This window comes from Scyliorhinus torazame, chromosome 1 (genome assembly GCF_047496885.1).
Source record: "Scyliorhinus torazame isolate Kashiwa2021f chromosome 1, sScyTor2.1, whole genome shotgun sequence".
In the NCBI taxonomy this organism is placed as follows: Eukaryota; Metazoa; Chordata; class Chondrichthyes; order Carcharhiniformes; family Scyliorhinidae; genus Scyliorhinus; species Scyliorhinus torazame.
In genome coordinates, this window is record NC_092707.1 from 390,247,730 (window position 1) to 390,267,441 (window position 19,712).

A 19,712-nucleotide genomic window follows, 5' to 3' on the forward strand; every position below is an offset into this window, starting at 1 on the left:
TGATAGCAGTTATTGTGAACAAAGCACCCATAATCAACTGCAGATCTACAATGTACATAAAACAATTAAAGTTCTACTTAATTCTTCCCAAGTCTGCGTGGATATCCCCCCTATAACCCAAAGATGTGCAGGTTAGGTTTTTTGGCTACGCTAAATTGACCCTTAATTGGAAAAAAGTAATTGGGTACTCTTAAAAAAACGTTTTTATAAAAAAGCTCTACTTAATTCCAGATGAAAATGTCTCCAATACAAAAAATTATTCATGCTTAAAACATGTCAAAGAAACTATTGTTTCCTCCATGCCTTTGGTGGATTCCCTCTGCCATTCCAGCTGCAAGTACTTTTATCAAGATGGCACTGGAGCATGGCGACTCTGCGAGCTCTCTCCCCCAGACCCTTTTCTTTTTATCTCTTATCATCGTTACCATGTGTGTACTGTGTACGTTCCCTTGGCCGCAGAAAAATACTTTTCACTGTAATTCGGTACATGTGACAATAAATCAAATCAATATATCCAGAGCTACCACACAGGTAAAGCCAAAATTTAAAAGACAGCAAGACACATGCAAGGCAACATCAACATTAATGTGTTTGAGTATGGTAGATTATTCAAGTGTGTTAAATCACGATACATGATTTAATCTGCAGTCACGGATTAGTTTTAACATTGTAGTCATTATTACGGGTATCATTTTATTTTTATAAATTTAGAGTACCTAATTCATTTTTCCAAAGGGGCAATTTAGCGTGGCCAATCCACCTACCCTGCACATGTTTGGGTTGTGGGGGTGAGACCCACGCAAACTCCACATGGACAGTGACCCAGGGCTGGGATCGGACCTGGGCACCGTGAGGCAGCAGTGCTAACCACTGCTCTGCCTATTACAGGTATCATTTAGTGTACATGGAGAAATTGTTTTTTTATTTTTAAACATCGGATAAATGATGGAAATGAATACTTAACTCAAGTTAAATTATAGACATGACACATATGAAACAAAAAGTAAATAGGGCGTTAAATTTTCATGGTCTTCACGTGTGCTTTTTGAGCCATCGCTCCATGAGTGAATAAAAGCACCACTCAATGTTAGTACTGAAGCATACAGAATGGAAGGTACCAGATTCACTTGCTGCCCTCCTCTGATCTCAGCTGGGTGGTGGTAACAGGTGTCACAAATGACATCAAATATAAAGATGAAAATCAGGACTAGCAGCCTGAGCTCTTAATATCCCCTGCTGGTAACATGCAGAATTTGCCACTGGACAATGACTGCCACTGCCACCAGCTGTAATTTTCTCTGCTGCATCTTTTTCTACAATACTTCAAAAGTACTCTGCTGATTAGAAAGCACTTGGGATGTCTGGAGGGCATGCAAGTCTTCAATAAACCCTGGTTTTGTTCTGTTGAATCTGTACTGTACCCTTCAAATGCCAATAAGCTTAATAGTTCTCCATATGGGATCTAACCATGGCTCTATACAACGCAAGCACAAATTCCTTAATTTTGGTATTCCAAACCCATGAAACAAAGACCAACATTCCGTTAAGCTTTTTAAATTACTTGTGTGCCTACCACAGGACTTGTGGAGTATTGGGCTGGCGAGAACGGCAGAGGTGCCGTTACCAATGCTCCCAGACTGGTGTCTTTACATGACACCGCCTCAATCCGCTCCCATGCCGACCCCTCCCCCACTACCCACTTCCTAATCATGGCTATATTAGCCGCCCAGTAGTAATTGCAGAAGTTCAGCAGCGCTAACGCACGAACTGCGCTCCAGCAACAGTTTCTTCATTTGCGGGGTTTTACTCGCCCACACAAAGCCTGAAATAATCTTATTCACCCACTTGAAGAAGGCCTTCGGGATGAAGATGGGGAGGCACTGAAATCTGGGGAGGACCGTCATTTTCACGGTCTGTACGCTTCCCGCCAGTGATAGCGGGAGCATGTCCCATCTCGTAAAGTCCCCTTCCATTTGTTCTACCAACCGGGATAGGTTTAACTTGTGTAGTACCTCCCATTTCCGGGCCACCTGGATTCCCAGATATCGAAAGCTCTTCCCTACCATTCTAAGCGGCAGCTCTCCCAGTCTCTTCTCCTGTCCTCTTGCCTGGATCGCAAACATCTCGCTTTTCCCCATGTTCAATTTATACCCAGAAAAATTGCCAAATTCCCCCAAGATTCGCATTACTTCCCCTATCCCCTCCCAACGGGCCCCAAAATGTACAAGAGCAGGTCATCTGCGTAGAGCGAGACCCGGTGCTCCCCCCCCCCCCCGCCCCAAACCAGCCCTTTCCAGTTCCTAGAGGCTCTTAACGCCATGGCCAATGGCTCTATGGCCAGAGAAAACAGTAACGGGGAGAGGGGCACCCTTGCCTCGTCCCTCCGTGTAGTTCAAAATACCCCGACCCCAGCCGGTTCGTACGCACTCGCTACTGGTGCCTGATAGAGCAACCGCAACCAGTCAATAAATCCCTCATCAAACCCAAACCTTCCCAGCGCCTCCTACAGGTAATTCCATTCCACCTGATCAAAAGCCTTTTCCGCATCCATGGCTACCACCACCTCCTCTCCTTCTGAGGGCATCACAATAACATTTAGAAACCTTTGAACATTGGCCTTGAGTTGCCTGCCCTTAACAAATCCCGTCTGATCTTCCCCTATCACCCCCAGATCCTCTATCCTTGTTGTCAGTATCTTAGCCAGCAGTTTGGCAGCCTGATTCAGTAGAGAAAGCGGCCTGTATGACCCGCATTTCTCCGGATCCTTCTCCCGTTTCAGGATCAATGAAATCGAGGCCTGCGACATTGTTGAGGGGAGGACTCCTTTCTCTCTTGCTTCATTAAGTGTCCTCACCAGCAGTGGGCTCAATATCTCTGAAAACGTCTTGTAGAATTCCACCGGGTAGCCATCAGGCCCCGGGGCCTTGCCCGACTGCATGCCCTCCAGCCCCATGATTACTTCCTCAATCTCAATTGGGGCTCCCAGCCTCTCCACCAGGTCCTCCTCCACCCTCAGGAACCTCAACTGATCCAGAAATTGCCTCATCCCCTCCACCCCAGCTGGGGGTTCCGACTCATATAATTTACTGTAAAAGTCCTTAAAAACCTCGTTCACCCCGGCTGGGTCCAGGACAGTATTACCATCTCTACTCTTTACTTTACCTATCTCCCTGGCCACTTCTCTTTTCCTGAGCTGGTGCGCCAACATTCTGCTTGCCTTTTCCCCGTACTCATAGATCGCCCCCCCTTGCCTTCTTCAACTGTTCCAAGGCTTTCCCTGTGGTCAACAGCCCAAACTCCACCTGTAACCTCCGCCGCTCCCTCAGTAGCCCCGCGTCCGGGGCCTCAGAGTATCTCCTGTCCACCTGGAGTATCTCCTCCATTAATCTATCCTCCCTCTCAGCCCATTCCAGCTTTTCTCTGTATCGAGATTAATTCCCCTCTGACTCCTGCCTTCAAAGCTTCCCAGGCCATCACTGCAGAGACCTCCCCGTATCATTTGTTTACAGGTAGTTCTGGATGGACTTGTTAACCCACCCACAGATCGCTTCGTCCGCTAGCAACCCCACATCCAGTCTCCACAGCGGGCGTTGCCCTCTCTCCACACTAACCCGTAGATCCACCCAGTGCGGGGCATGATCCGATACTGCAATTGCCGAATACTCAGTATGCACCACCTTCGGTATTAGCGCCCTGCTCAGAAGAAAAAAGTTGATGCAAGAGTATACCTTGTGGACATGTGAAAAAAAGGAAAACTCCTTTGTCCTCGGCCGTGCAAACCTCCATGGGTCGACTCCCCCCATCTGTTCCATAAAACCCTTCAATTCCTTTGATGCAGCCAGCCTCCTCCCTGTCCTGGATTTTGACCGGTCCAATTCAGTTTGACCGGTCCAATTCCGGATCAATGATGGTGTTGAAGTCCCCTCCCATGGTCAGGTTATGTGACTCGAAGTCTGGGATCTTACCTAACACCCGCCCCATGAATTCCACGTCGTCCCAATTCAGAGCATATATGTTCACAAGTACCACTCGCACCCCCTCCAGCTTCCCACTCACCATTATGTACCTACCCCCCTTGTCTAACACCATTCTCTCTGCCTCGAATGCCACTCGTTTGCTGATCAAGATCGCTACCCTCCTAGTCTTTGAGTCCAGTTCTGAGTGGAACACTTGGCTAACCCACCCCTTCCTCAATCTAGTCTGGTCTGTATCTGTAACCTTTAGGTGTCTCTTGTAGCATTGCCACGTCCGCCTTCAGTTCCCTCAAATGTGCGAACACGCGAGCCCTCTTGACCGGCCCATTCAGTTCTCTCACGTTCCATGTGATCAGCCTGGACGGGGGGCTTAAACCCCCCCCCCCCCGCCGGCTAGCCATCACCCTTTTTAGGCCAGCCTCGAGCTCCCGCCCTCCACTTCTCTCGAGACCCCACTCGGGCTGTCGCCGTTCCCGATCTCCCATTTGTCCCCTAGTAACAGTTCCTCCCCTGTCAGCAAAGCAGCTCCCCTCTCTCGCCCCCCCCCCCCCCCCAGCAACAACATTAGAAACCCAATCCCCCAAGTCAAGCTCCAGCTTAACACCTGCTCACCCCCCACTGCGCTTCCGAGAGTCAGCTGACCCATGCTGACTCGATAGCTCCCACCCCTGGCCCCAAGCAGTCTGTTTCCCTATTGTACTCTCCTCTCTACCCCCCCACATGAATAAACATTTTAAAAGCATCACATTCCCTAGTAAACAAACAACAGAAAAAACTGTGAAGAAACAGTCACTTTAGAAAAAGTCACCCAAAAAGCAGAACTAAATTCAAAGCCCATCCCCCCCCCCCTCTAACAAGGTCACTGCTAGACAGATCAACCTTTAACCATCCACATAGCCCATTATTTCACATATAGCTACTTAAATTTATACAATCCAGCACCACAAATCGCTGCCACAGTTCTTCTCTGAGGCTTAAGTGTCTTTTAATTCGCCTCCAGCTTCATTTCTTTAATAAAGGGCCATACTTCGTCTGGCGTTTCAAAGTAGAAGTCCCGTTCCTCATGTGTGACCCACAGACGGGCTGGGTACAGCATCCCCAGCATCCCGAACTTCACCCCTTTCTTAAAGAGGTCGTTTTTGCCCGATTGAACCCAGCTCGCCTCTTGGCCAAATCCGCTCCCAGGTCCTGATAGATACGCAACTCACAGTTCGCCCACTTGCTGCTCCGTTCTTTCTTGGCCCACCGCAAAATGTGTTCCTTGTCCATGAAACGGTGAAAAGTTACCACCATGGCCCTCGGCGGCTCGTTCGCTCTGGGCTTCCTCGCGAGGGCTCTGTGCCCTCTGTCCAATTCAAGGGGCTGAGGGAACGCCCCAGCCCCCATCAACTTCTCCAACATGTCTGTCACATAGGCCCTCGCATCTGATCCCTCACTGCCTTCAGGGAGGCCAACAATTCTGAGATTCTGCCTCCTGGACCTATTCTCCAGGTCCTCCAGCATTCTTTTCTGGCAGTCGTTCAACACCCCATCTTGCTTTCCAGCATGGTTATATACTCCTCGTGCTCGGACAACTTTTGTTCGACCTCCTGAATCGCTCTCCCGTGGGTTTCCTGATTCTGAACCACTTGATCAATCGAAGCCTTAAATCAGGTCCAGCATGTCTTTCTTCAGCTTGGCGAAGCAATCCTCGAAAAACTTCATCAGCTGCTCCGTCGGCCACTGTGCCGTCTCCCCGCGACCCTTGCTCTCCGCCATGCTGTCCTGTGTTACCAGCTCTGCTTGCGTCTCCCTTATAGGACTTTGTCGTCTCACATGGCCACTTCTGGTCCAATTCTCCATACACCGGAGGGATATTTTTCCTTACTGTATCACTCTTCACTGATTTATCCCATAAAATCCCCCCCAAAAAACAGGAGAAAAAGGTCCAAAAGTCCACTACAGGCAGGAGCTATCAAATGTGCGACCTACTCCTCCGTGGCCACCACCGGAAGTCCCTCAGCACAAACTTTTATTTATCATGTACACAATTACCCATTTTCTCCTCCATAGCTCAGAGACTCTTACAATTAAGAATTATTTTTGTCTTTCCTAAATGGATTACCTCATTTCCCCCACCTGAACTCGATTCACTATACTTTTCCTCACTCAATGAATCTCTCCATTTATAACTTCCAGCTTCCATCCACATAACTTACTGTGCTTCCTCATTTAGTGTCATCTGCAAATTTGGATATACACGTCTTTAATCATTCATCCAAGCAATTAATATGTGAAAAACTATGTCCCATAGAGATTCCTGTGGAGTAGCACGTACCCCTGCATTTGTGCAAGTCTTTTCTTTCAGCCTAAAACTTTCTCTTAACTAATTTCTTGACTATTATTGCTTATCTGCACAGGCTTTAGGGATATGATGCAGATTTTTTTTTCTTCTTTTACAAATTTAGAGTACCTAATTCATTTTTTTCCAATTAAGGGGCAATTTAGCGTGGCCAATCCACCTAGCATGCACATCTTTTGGGTTGTGGGGGCAAAACCCACGCAGACACGGGGAGAATGTGCAAACGCAAACTCCACACGGACAGTGACCGAGAGCCGGGATCGAACCTGGGACCTTGGCGCCGTGAGGCAGCAGAGCTAACCCACTGCGCCTCCGTGCTGCCCATGACGCAGATATTTTGACATTTATTTGGAAACATTTCCTTGAATACTTTCTATTTGTAAGTTTACCAATTAACATTTCAGCCCAGTTTACTGGGGTAAAATCATTTTTCATGTGTTGCAGGCTTTCGTACTTAAATTTAAAACCTTGGTTCACAACTCTTATTTCTCTATCTAATTCTAAATATCAAATTGGATCAACTTACAGAAACAATTGCAAGATGGTTAACTTATTCAGATTTATTATTCATCATTAAATATTGTATAGCATGTACTATAGCGTTTAACAAATACTTTGAATACTATCCGAGCTACATTCTAGATTCATTAGCTCTGTTTCTCCCAATCTGTGAAAATTAAAATCTCCCAATATAACCACGCTCTTTTGTTTCCTTAATCTTACAATCAAGAGGTTCTGAGCAATTTATGCCAGAGCATCCTTTGCATTTCCTAAACTCCGTCCATAACATATCTAGTCAGATAACTTACTGAAATTCCTCTTTCCTGCAGTGATTGTTTTCATCAACATTGAATCATGTTATGGTTACAGCACAAGAGACCCAATGTGTCCATGTTGGCTCTTTCATGAACTCACCGAGTCCCATTCCCCAGCCCTGTCCCCACTGCCTTGCAAATATTTTCTACACTTACCCGCCTTTTCCCAGCCCTTCCAGAAATTCTAAATATTACATTATATTTCATGCAATCAACCTCAGGCCACTCTTTGAATCAAATTTTGAACGGATTTGTTTTTCATGCTGTATTTGTGCACAGAACTCTTATTTAGGGTATCTCTCCCCACCGTGTCCACACATCCTATCATTGTTTTTTGACTGTGCATTTCCCCCTTTCACCCGACTAACTAGTTCAAACATTCTCCTGACCTATTTACCCTTTCCACAAGCAATGGTGTCTCTCTGGTTAAGGTGAAATCTGTCTGTACAGCCTGAAAAGTGGTCCCAGCATCCAAGAAATCGGAGACTCTTCCTTCTCCACAATCCTTCCAGTCAGGTGCTAACAACTGCAACTTTACTTTTCCAGCCCAGTGTGCACCTCAGAGATTATTACCCAAAAAGCTCTACTCCTTAATCTATAATTTAGTTCCCTTGTGGCACCACTTATCTACGTCACTGGTTTCAAAGTGAACCGCACCCTCTAGCTGCTTGTGCTTCCATTCCAGAAATATTTGCATTTACTCAAAGCATTCCAAATTCTAGTATCTGGGAAGCAATATACCATTCAGAAATCAGTTTATTTCATAAACATGATCCAATCTATTCCCAACGACAGAATCATTACTCACCTATTCTTACTACTGCATTGCAATCACTTTAATATTGTCATTCTTTATATTCTGCCTACCTTGTCCTGAAAATCTTTGTAGCGAGACATAAACCCACAACTTTCTGACTCAAGAAATGCTGGCAGTTGAAAGGTAGACAATTCAAGAAATTTTAATGCAAATTCTGCAAATGCTGGAAATGTGATGTAACAGAGGAACAGTAGAAAGCCATTTAGCCCCCTCGAGCCTATTCTGTCATTCATTGAGATCGTGGCTGAGCTATGATCCATTCTAAGAGCACAGTAGCACAGTGGTTAGCACGGTTGCTTCACAGTGCCAGGGTCCCAGGTTTGATTCCTGCTTGGGTCACTGTCTGTGCGGAGTCTGCATGTTCTTCCCGTGTCTGCGAGGGTTTCCCCCGGTTTCCTCCCACAAGTTCCGAAAGCCGTGCTTGTTAGGTGAATTGGACATTCTGAATTCTCCCTCTCTGTACCCGAACAGGCGGCGGAATGTGGCGGCTAGGGGATTGTCACAGTAACTTCATTGTAGTGTTAATGTAAGCCTACTTGTGATAATAATAGATTATTTACCGGACTTCCGCCAGTCCCATTTCCATTAAACACCGAAAATCTGTCAATTCCACATTTAAAACGTACAACTGATTCAGTATCAATTGTCATTAGCGAAGTTCTAAACTTCCAACAGCTTTTGCAACTATAAACACACACACACACACACACACACACACACACACACACACGTGTTTCCTAAATTAACTCCAAGGTCTGGTTCCAATTTGTAGACCACGTCTTTCATTCTAGACAGAGCACGGACCTGAACGTTAACTCTTATTTCCCCTTCCACAGATGCTGCCAGGTGTTCAGCCGAATATTTCCGATGATTTTCTGTTTTATTTTATTCCAACTTCGTTTGGTTAAAAAAAATTTGAAAATTACAATAATGACTAAATTGTAAGTGGCAAAGTCCCGTCGGTAATTTCCTACATCTATTGCAACACACTTACAGTTCCTTGAGGAAGTAACAAGGAGGTTAGACAAAGAAGAACCAGTGGACATGATTTATTTAGATTTCCAGAAAGCCTTTGACAATGTGCCACATAGAAGACTGTTAAATAAGGATGTACTGGCCTCCGAAAGGGTCCAGAGGAAGTTCACAAGAATGATCCCTGCAATGAAGAGCTTGTTGTATGAGAAACGGTTTGAGAACTCTGGGTCTGTACTCGTTGGAGTTTCGAAGGATGAGGAGGGGTCTTATTGAAATTACAGGATACTGCGAGGCCTGGATAGAGTGGCTGTGGAGAGGATGTTTCCACTTGTAGGAAAAACTAGAACAAGAGGGCACAATCTCAGACTAAAGGGAGGATCCTTTAAAACAGGAATGAGGAGGAAATTCTTTAGCCAGAGGGTGGTGAATCTGTGGAACTATTTGCTGCAGAAGGCTGTGGAGGTCAAATCACTGGGTGTCTTTAAGACAAAGATAGATAGGTTCTTGATTAATCAGGGGTTATGGGGAGAAGGCAGGAGAATGGGGATGAGAAAATATCAGCCATGATTGAATGGCGGAGCAGACTCGATGGGCCGAGTGGCCTAATTCTGCTCCTAAGTCTTATGGTCTTATATAGTTTATATACAAAACAGACACTTTAAGATAGGCAGAGACGGGAAACAGGAGAACGCCATAGAGGTTTGATTGTAACAGATCCAGGGCACATTCCTGACATACTGCGGACAGGGTGAGATGGTGAAACGTGGATTAACCCTCAAATGGGCGAACTGCGAGGACAGCTTGCACTTCTAATTTTACAACTGCCACCTTTTTTTGGTGTATTGCTAAGTTTTAAAGGGCTTTGTCAGTCCCACTGCTATCTTCATTTCCTTCGCTGCGGGACATTTTTGTAAAACATCGGTTGGAAAGATCGCAGCGCCCGGCCACTCAGCTCTGCGCCCCCGGGGCTGAGGGACTACTCCCCACCCCCCCCGCCCCGCCCCGCCCCGCCTCACCTCCTCTCCGAAGTGTACGACCTTCTGGCCGGTCTGCAGCTGCAGCCTGGGGTAGCTGACCGTCTCCTCTTTCTGGTCGCGGTGCAGGTTGTAGCGGCTGCGGATCTGGGGCTCCACCATCCAGTTGTCGATGATCTCCTCCTGCTCTCTGGGCTCCAGCCGCTCCCAGCGCGGCCCGTACTTCTCGCGGATCTTCTGCCTCTCCAGCATGATGCGCCGGGCCATGGGGCTGATGGAGGCGAAGTAGTCGAATTTCTTCTGCTCCAACCCGGCGGCGGCGACCATGGCCTCGCCGACCTCGCGACTCATCATCATCGCCGCGGACGCCATGGATGCGAAGAGGCGAGGGGGGGGGGGGGAGACCTCCTGCAGCGCGAGCCTCCCTCAACCGTCACTCATCGGCCAGCGCGAGCCTCCCTCAACCGTCACTCATTGGCCAGCGCGAGCCTCCCTCAACCGTCACTCATTGGCCAGCGCGAGCCTCCCTCAACCGTCACTCATTGGTCAGCGCCAGCCTCAGTCATCCGTCACCCATTGGCCAGCGCCAGCCTCCCTCAGCCCTCCCTCTTTGGCCAGCATGAGCCTCGCTCAGCCCTCCTTCATTGGCCAGCGCGAGCCTCAGTCAACCGTCACTCATTGGCCAGCGCGAGCCTCCCTCAACTGTCATTGGCCAGCGCGAGCCTCGCTCAACTATCACTCATTGGCCAGCGCGAGCCTCCCTCAACCGTCACTCATTGGCCAGCGCTGGCCTCGCTCAACTGTCACTCATTGGCCAGCGCGAGCCTCCCTCAACCGTCACTCAATTGGTCAGTTCAGACCCCGCCCCCCGCCAGCAGCCACTTCTTGGTCAAATCGAGCCACACTCAACCGGCACTCAGTTGAGCGCGCGAGCTGCCCTCGACTGTCGCTCAGCAGGTCCCCGCCCCTTTCACCTGTCACTCACGCGAGCCGCCCCGGACCGTTGGTCATTGGTCAGCACTGAGCCCCATCCCGCCAACTGCCATTCATTCGGCAGACTGAGCCCCGCCTCCTCCACCCTGCGCCGTTATCCGAGTGGGTAGCTCGCGCTCCGGAGACTGATGGCGCGCGAGCTTCCCCCACCCCCGCGGTGTCAGGGAGAGACAGAGTGGGCGCGGCGCAGATTAGGGACCACTTCTAATCTTCGATAATAGTAAAGTCCTGTTATCTTCCTTCACACACCGGCTGCGCGTCAGCCGCAACTAAGAGTCATTGCACAATTTTCCAGCTCTGGACGTTTTTTCAAACTTTTGTTGTCAGGCAACAATTAATGCTTCTCCTGACTTTTAGCCGAGACTGCTGTGAGAAACACTGCTCACCTGTTAATAATTTACACTTAGTCAAATTCTGAAGTATTTATTTCAATCGATCTTGCAAGAGCGGGTGCCTCCAGTAAGCAATAGCAGACACAAAGAATTCACACAGCATCACTTTGTTATATACAATCCATGAAAAAACAACCCGTGAGAAACACATCCCACACACGGGCAGTTCCCTGATTAGTGATCCCTTATTTGGTCTCCCCCTTGCATAGTGATTTCTGTCCGCTCCTGGTACATCCTTGGACCGGCAGTTAAAGATAAGAATGAGGCCCCCTGCTTGCACCTGCTATCTCCCCCTTGCTTAGCAAGTTCTGTTATTGTACATCCCGTTCTTCCCCGAAGGTCATCCTGGTACATCGTTATAATAATTCGCTCACTAGAGCTTACTCAGAGCTTGACATGTTAATTTTCCCATCATGCTTCATTGTTGACATCTTAATTGTGAACCAGAGTATATACATGTAAAAACAACACAAAAACAACACAGAATGTTCATTTCTCACACTGCTACACAAAGTTGGCAGGTCACGATGTTAAATTCATAACTGGCACTCAGAAGTGACAATTACTGAACTCTGTATTGAAAATGTAACCAGTTTTCCGTTGAAATTTAAGTTTAGAACATAGAACATTACAGCGCAGTACAGGCCCTTCGGCCCATGTGCCGACCTGTGAAACCAATCTAAAGCCCATCTACACTATTCCCTTATCATCCATATGTCTATCAAATGACCATTTGAATGCCCTTAGTGTTGGCGAGTCCACTACTGTTGCAGGCATTCCACGCCCTTACTACTCTCTGAGTAAATAACCTACCTCTGACATCTGTCCTATATCTATCTCCCCTCAATTTAAAGCTATATCCCCACGTGCTCGACATCACCATCCGAGGAAAAAGGCTCTCACTGTCCACCCTATCCAATCCTCTGATCATCTTGTATGCCTCAATTAAGTCACCTCTTAACCTTCTTCTCTCTAACGAAAACAGCCTCAAGTCCCTCAGCCTTTCCTCATAAGATCTTCTCTCCATACCAGGCAACATTCTGGTAAATCTCTGCACCCCTTCCAATGCTTCCACATCCTTCCTATAATGCGGCGACCAGAATTGCACGCAATACTCCAAATGCGGCCGCACCAGAGTTTTGTACAGCTGCAACATGACCTCATGGCTCCGAAACTCAATCCCTCTACCAATAAAAGCTAACACACCGTACGCCTTCTTAACAACCCTCTCAACCTGGGTGGCAACTTTCAGGGATCTATGTACATGGACACCGAGATCTCTCTGCTCATCCACACTGCCAAGAATCTTACCATTAGCCCAGTACTCTGTCTTCCTGTTATTCCTTCCAAAATGAATCACCTCATACTTTTCTGCATTAAACTCCATTTGCCACCTCTCAGCCCAGCGCTGCAGCTTATCTATGTCCCTCTGTAACTTGTAACACCTTCTGCACTGTCCACAACTCCATCGACTTTAGTGTCATCTGCAAATTTGCTCACTCATCCTTCTACACCCTCCTCCAGGTCATTTATAAAAATTACAAACAGCAGTGGCCCCAAAACAGATCCTTGTGGTACACCACTAGTAACTGGACTCCAGTCAGAACATTTCCCATCAACCACCACCCTTTGTCTTCTTCCAGCTAGCCAATTTCTGATCCAAACTGCTAAATCACCCTGAATCCCATGCCTCCGTATTTTCCGTATTTACTGAAACTTCAGCGGCTCACATTTGCTGATATAGACATGTTCTTAATTTCAACAACGCAGATAAAAGCGGAATCTAAACATTGCATATTTCAAAGCGAATGCGAACACCAGTTGTGTATTAACAGAGGTCTGTTAACTGTACAGTTCTGGGCTCCACGTTATAGGAAGGATGTGAACGCACTGGACTTGGTGCAGAAGAGGTTCACAAGAATGGCTCCAGGGATAAGAAACTTCAGCAATGAGGATTGGAGAGGTTGTGACTGTTCTCCTCGGAGAGAAGAAGGCTAAGAGGAGATTTGATACTGATGTTCAAAATCATGAGCGGGCTGGACGGAGTAGATATGGAGAAACCGTTCCTGCTCGTAAAAGGATCAAGAACGAGAGGGCACAGATTTAAAGTGATTTGTAAAAGAAGCAAATCCGATGTGAGAATTTTTTTTCTCACACAGCAAGTGGTTCGAGTCTGGAATGCACTGTGGTGGAGGCAGGTTCAATCGAGGCATTCAAGAGGGCATTTTGTGATGATTTCGGCAGAGGAATGGCACCAAGTCATGCTCATTTGGAGAGCGGATGCAGACACGGGTTGAATGTCCTCGTTTTACAGCATAACAATTTTGTGATTCAAACGTTTTACTGTAATTGAAAAGCATTCTATTTCACTCAGCACTGTTGAAGTATGTACATGGTCATCTATAAATGTTCACCCCACTTTTATGTTGGACACCTCATTTATCAATTAATTCCACAATCACTTATGCAATTAAAAAAAAATATTCATAGACATAACTCAGTGAGGCCTGCAGCTGACTAGTCTGAGCCTGGTAATTCGTGGAATTTGGAAAGAACTTTCTCAGAAGACTGAGGAAATTAGGCATGTCAGCTACGACCCTCACCAACTGCTACAGATGCACCATAGAAAGCATTCTTTCTGATTGTATCACAGCTTGGTATGGAGCCTGCTCTACCCAAGACCGCAGGAAACTACAAAAGGTCGTGAATGTAGCCCAGTCCATCACGCAAACCAGCCTCCCATCCATTGACTCTATAATTCCCGCTGCCTCAGAAAGGCAGCCAGCATAATTAAGGACCCCACGCACCTCGGACATACTCTCTTCCACCTCCTGGCTTCAGGAAAAAGATACCAAAGTTTGAGGTCACGTACCAATCGACAAGAACAGCTTCTTCCCTACTGCCATCAGACTTTTGAATGGACCTACCTCGTATTAAGTTGACCCTTTCTCTGCACCTTGCTATAACTGTAACATTAGATTCTGCAGTCTCTCCTTCCTTCCTTATGTACGGTATGCATTGTTTGTACAGCATGCAAGAAACAATACTTTTCACTGTATACTAATACATGTGACAATAATAAATCAAATTAAATCAAGAGATGGCTTGGATTATTTTGTGGCCTGCATATTAATGTGGTGCAGGAAGAGCCCATTACATTATGAAAACTAACTTGTGTTCAAAACTAATGAAAATGTCAGTAAAGAAGCTATCCCCTGTTTTTAACTTTAAAATTTAAAGAAGTGTCAATTGGATATTTATAACTTACAAACTTCAATGTTGAAGTTTAAAAATGATTGGTTGCTATTATACTGCAGTTTGTATAAAGCCCTGTGAGGTTGGACAATCCCTTCCATGTGGTAACGTACCATGTGGAAATCTGAACTGACTGGTTTGGCTTCAATTATCCAGTAGTTTTGCACTGCAATTTAAAAGGAAGTGGGTGATGGAAGGATATTAGTTTTTGGAACCAATTCTGTACATTTCTATGTTCACATGTAAAAGCTAAAACTTTCACATCAATTCAAAATGTTCAGTCGCCCTTCAAAACATTCCCCAAATAATCAAATCTTATTAACTTTCCCGAGTCTTATTCTAGCATACTTTAAGGATTTGTGCAACAGTGTCAACTTAAATACATTCTAACGTAGTCCTGTTGATGCATATGAATTAGGAGCTGGAGTAGGTCATTAGGCCCCTCGTGCTGGCTCCACCATCAAATAAGAGCTTGGCTGACCATATTGTGTGTGGCCTTAATTCCTCTTTCATGTCTGTTTGACTCCTTTGTTGTTCAAGAATCTATATACCTCTGCCTTAAAAAATATTCAATGACGCTGTTAACTCGGGAAAAGAGTTCCACAGACTCGCAACCATCTGAGAAAAAAATTCTCCCCATCACCGTCTTAAATGGGAGACCATTATTTTTTAAACTTTGCCCCCTCGTTCTAATCTTGCCCGTAAATGATGTCTTTCATCATCCACCTGGTCAATTCCCCTCAGAGCGGGTGCACTTCTTGGTCAGTCATACTGCAGAAGGCAAACCACTGCAACACTTGACCAAGCATAATGGATAATTCCAATGGAAGCTCATGGCTGCCAACACCCTCTTAGTGCATGCTATCTGGAGGAGGAGCATTGGTATGCTTTTTCCATTGAAGGATGCTGTACCAATTCCAGCAAACAAAAATCAAGGTTGCAATTCTCTTGAGCACAGTCGTGGGTTGAAATACAATACATTAATTGACTGACTGAAGCACTGCCAGATAAATGTAGCTACCTGTACAAGTTTTCCAATCACCACCTGAAAAGAATCAAGTCATGCTGACAGCTTGTGGCATATTCTAGCATGAGAAAATTAACTGGTCAATACCTTCATCAGAAAGTGCTAAAACGCCGTCAAATGATAATACTCAAGGTTTGTTCATCTTTTTGAGAACAGCTGCTCATGTTGTTAAATGTAGCCAGGTTTCTTTGCAACCCTCCATTTCGTCATGCTCCTTGGGAATTTAGCCAAGTCATTTTCACAAATGTTGCTTTTTGATCGATCTTCCAATGCTCCTTCAACCAATTAATGATCATTTGGATCAACTTGTTATTTTTAAAAAAATCATTTTATTGGACTTTTAACATGTTATGTCACAAATTCACAGATATCAGCAAATGAAAAGGTTTTAACCTACAACTGTAACAACAGCCCCCTTAACAAAAATATTTCCCTTGCGTAATTTACAATGCCAGAAAAGGCCAAAACATGTACTTACATTGTTCAGGCATTAATTTGCCAGCAAACTCTTCCAAATCCTCTTCCATCGAGCAGGAGATCTAAAAGTCTGAGAACACGTATTAATAGATTCAAAAACAGTTTCATCCCCGTTGCTACCAGACTCTTGAATGATCCTCTATGGACTAATTCTCCTGGAATGAAGAACTTGTCGTACGAGAAACGTTTGAGGACTCTGGGTCTGTACTCGTTGGGAGTTTAGAAGGATGGGGAGGATCTTATTGAAACTTACAGGATACTGCGAGGCCTGAATAGAGTGGATGTGGCGAGAATGATTCCACTTGTAGGAAAAACTAGAACCAGAGGACACAATCTCAGACTAAAGGAGGATCCTTTAAAACAGAGATGAGGAGGAATTTCTTCAGCCAGAGGGTGGTGAATCTGTGGAACTCTTTGTCACAGAAGGCTGTGGAGACCAAATCACTGAGTATCTTTAAGACAGAGATAGATAGGTTCTTGATTAATGAGGGGATCAGGGGTTATGTCGAGAAGGCAAGAGAATGGGGATGAGAAAATATCAGCCATGATTGAATGGCAGAGCAGACTCGATGGGCCGAGTGGCCTAATTCAGCTCCTTTATCTAATGGACTTATGGACTGATCTGATCTCTCCATGCATCTTCTCTCCTGAGTAGTACTACACTCCGTAAGCTTCACCCGATCTCTATATATTTACATTGTGTATCTATCGTATGGGGGGGGGGGGGCACAGTGGTTAGCACTGCTGCCTCACAGCGCTGAATACCCGGGTTCGATCCTGGCTCTGGGTCACTGTCTGCGTGGAGTTTGCACATTCTCCCCGTGTCTGCGTGGGTCTCACCCCCTGTGGTAGTATGTATTGGGGGTCATGTGGGACTGGAAGCCCTAATGTCATTGGCTGACAGATCCCGGGTCCTGGTTGGCCGTTGACCTCAAGCTCCGCTCTGAAGGCGAAGTATAAGAAGCCGGTGTCTTCCCCCGCAGGCCAGTTTACTGTTGGGCTGCTGGGGAACAGACACGCTTAATAAAGCCTCATCGACTTCACTCTATTCGTCTCATGGAGTCTTTGTGCGCTACACCCCCACAAACCCAAAGATGTGCAACGTGGGGAGATTGGCCACCCTAAATTGCCCCTTAATTGGAAAAAAAATGATTTGGGTATTCTAAATTTATATATCTAAAAAAGTGTATCTATCGTATATCCTATGTTTTTCAAGTATGGAACGATCTGTCTGGACTGTATGCAGAACAATACTTTTAACTGTTCCTCGGTACATGTGACAATAAACCCAAATCCAAACCGGTCTCTTGTAGATCCCCTCCCTTCCGCCTGTCTGCTAATGTTTCTCTTGGGTGCATTCATCCCTCCAACACCCCCCCCCCCCCACCTCCATGCCCTCCCCTTTCTCTTCCTTGTTCCGTGTCTTGCTCTGTGTCCCCCCTCCTCCCCCTCCCTACTTTATTGGGTGCTGGCCACAAACAGGTCTTGAAACATGTTCTGTGAAAGCCTTCTTCTGACTCACGGATGGTGAACTTTATCTTCTCCAGCCTGAGAAATTCCGCCAGGTCGGACAGCCAGTCTGTACCCTTGGGTGGTATTGCCGATCGCCAGCCAAGCAGGAGTCTCCGGCAGGTTGTAGCCACCTGAGTTGGCCACTTCCCGACTTAAAATGGAGAACCGCAAAGGCTGAAGGGAAATTCAGCCAACACAGGCAAAGACTAGCAAGTGCAGAAATCATGTATATTGAAACCTGTAAGGAACCAGACAGCACTGAAACCAGCAGCCATCTGCATAGTAATGCAGCAGCCATCTACATAGTAATGTGCGATTCCCAGGCACAATGGCAACAGTTAAGGTAAACAAAGCCAAGCCAGACTCCTCTGTAGTCCAGTAGTCCAATCACTTGGAACCAGGTACGGGGTCCGCCCCGAAGGGCGGGAAGCCCCTGGGGACTATAAAGTAAAGACCCCAAGTTCAAATCGTCCTTCTTTGGCAGGGTCACTCAGCAACTTGAACCAACCCTTGACAGTGACCTGTCTTGTTGCCGCCAAGCAAGGAAGTCTCAAGTCAACGCTCGCTACGAGATAGGCGCTCCTAGCTACCAGTCCATACCAGCTTTTGAATCCTGCAGACTCGGGACCCGAACGAAAGGCCATTTGTTCCCCTGACCTGGTGGGCCAGTCCGAAGCTAAGTATAGGCCTTTTAGTGGTAGGAATAGCCTAGAAAGTAGAGTTTATGCATGAGTAGTGATTTACTGTGTATAATAAATGTGTTTTGATTTGAATTTTACTAATTGGTGTGTTGAGTTATTGATCATTACTTGAACTTGAACCTCGTGGCGGTAGCATAAAGATACCTGGCAACTCTAGAGCAAAGGTTATAAAACAGAGCCAATTAAACCAACCAAAAATTAGCAACAAGGTGACCAGGGAGGCAAAGGCTAAGGGGTCAGTCTCCTCCCCATGAAGAGATCTAGCTGCTCTGATACCTCGAAGACCGCCATTAATGGGCACGGCTCCGCCCTCACTCTCACAACCCTGGACATAGCCTCAAAGAAGGACGTCCAGTACCCGACAAGTCTCTGACACGCCCAGAATATGTGGGTGTGGATGGCCAGGCCTTCCTGGCACCATTCACATTTGTCCTTCACCTCCGGAAAGAACCTATTAATTTGTGTTCTCATTAAGCTAAGCCCTGCGCATGTGGAGGTGAAGTTTGCCCTGTGCAGTACTTCGATCCAGAGTCCTCCTCCCATCGTTCTGCCTAGGTCTTCCTCACACTTTTTCTTTGTCTCGTCCAGGCGTGAGCGTACCTCTTCTAACAGTTGTCCATACATGTCCACACAGCTCCCCTCCCCCAGGTTGCCCATGTTCAGGAGTCTCTCTAATAGTGAATGTCCTGGTATCTGGTACGTTGCCGTTTCCTTGCAATGAGGTTTTTGGTCTGTATGTACCGCAGGTCGTGCCCTCTCAGGAGCTGAAACTTTTCAGTGAGTTTTGCCAGGGTTGGTACTCTACCGTTTGTGTACAAGTCCCGAGCTGTCAGTGTCCACTCGTCCTGTCTCCACCTCGAGAAGGAGGTGTCCACTGTTGCAGGAGTAAACCGATTATTGCAGGTGGGGGCCATGGTGGACATTTTGTTTAGTCCAAAGTGCTGCCTCATTTGATTCCACATTCGGAGCGTGGCTACTACCACTGCAAATTTTGAGTATCTAGCCGTAGTGGGATGGGAGTGCAGTTGTGGCTAGCGCTCGGAGGGATGGACCAGTACAGGAACCTTCCCCCATCCTAACCCTCTCCGCTCCCGATTCCTTGAGCTATTCCCGTACCCCTTCTGTGGCGGCCGCCCACTGGTAGAACTGGAGCTTCGGGAGGGCCAGAATTCCCACATTCCGCCCCCTTTGCAGGACCTTCTTCCTAATCCTCAGGCTCTCTTCTCCCCCCACCCCCCCCCCCCCCCAGCTCTGCTTCCCCCCCCCCCCCCCCCCACCCCATCCCCCGCCCCGGACCGGGGTTCACAGGCAATATTTTGCCCTTACTCAGGTTAAGCACGTAACCTGAGAAGGCTCCAAATTCTGTCAGGAGCTTCATTATTCCTTCCATGCTGGAAGATGTAGAGGGTCAGGTGAGACTCTATGCTCTCTGTTTCCCCTTTGGATACCTCCCCACCCC

At 46.8% G+C, this 19,712-nt stretch overlaps 1 protein-coding gene across 1 annotated transcript in view; it reads right to left on the reverse strand.

The window, feature by feature from the left end:
* Positions 1-10,330, reverse strand: part of c1h1orf198 (chromosome 1 C1orf198 homolog) — a 44,776-nt gene extending 34,446 nt beyond the window's left edge. The window contains exon 1 of the mRNA XM_072513004.1: positions 9,939-10,330. Within this exon, the coding sequence (XP_072369105.1) occupies positions 9,939-10,268 (330 nt within the window). The 5' untranslated portion in view covers positions 10,269-10,330. The remainder of the gene's footprint in view (positions 1-9,938) is intronic.
* Positions 10,331-19,712: the final 9,382 nt, after the last annotated feature.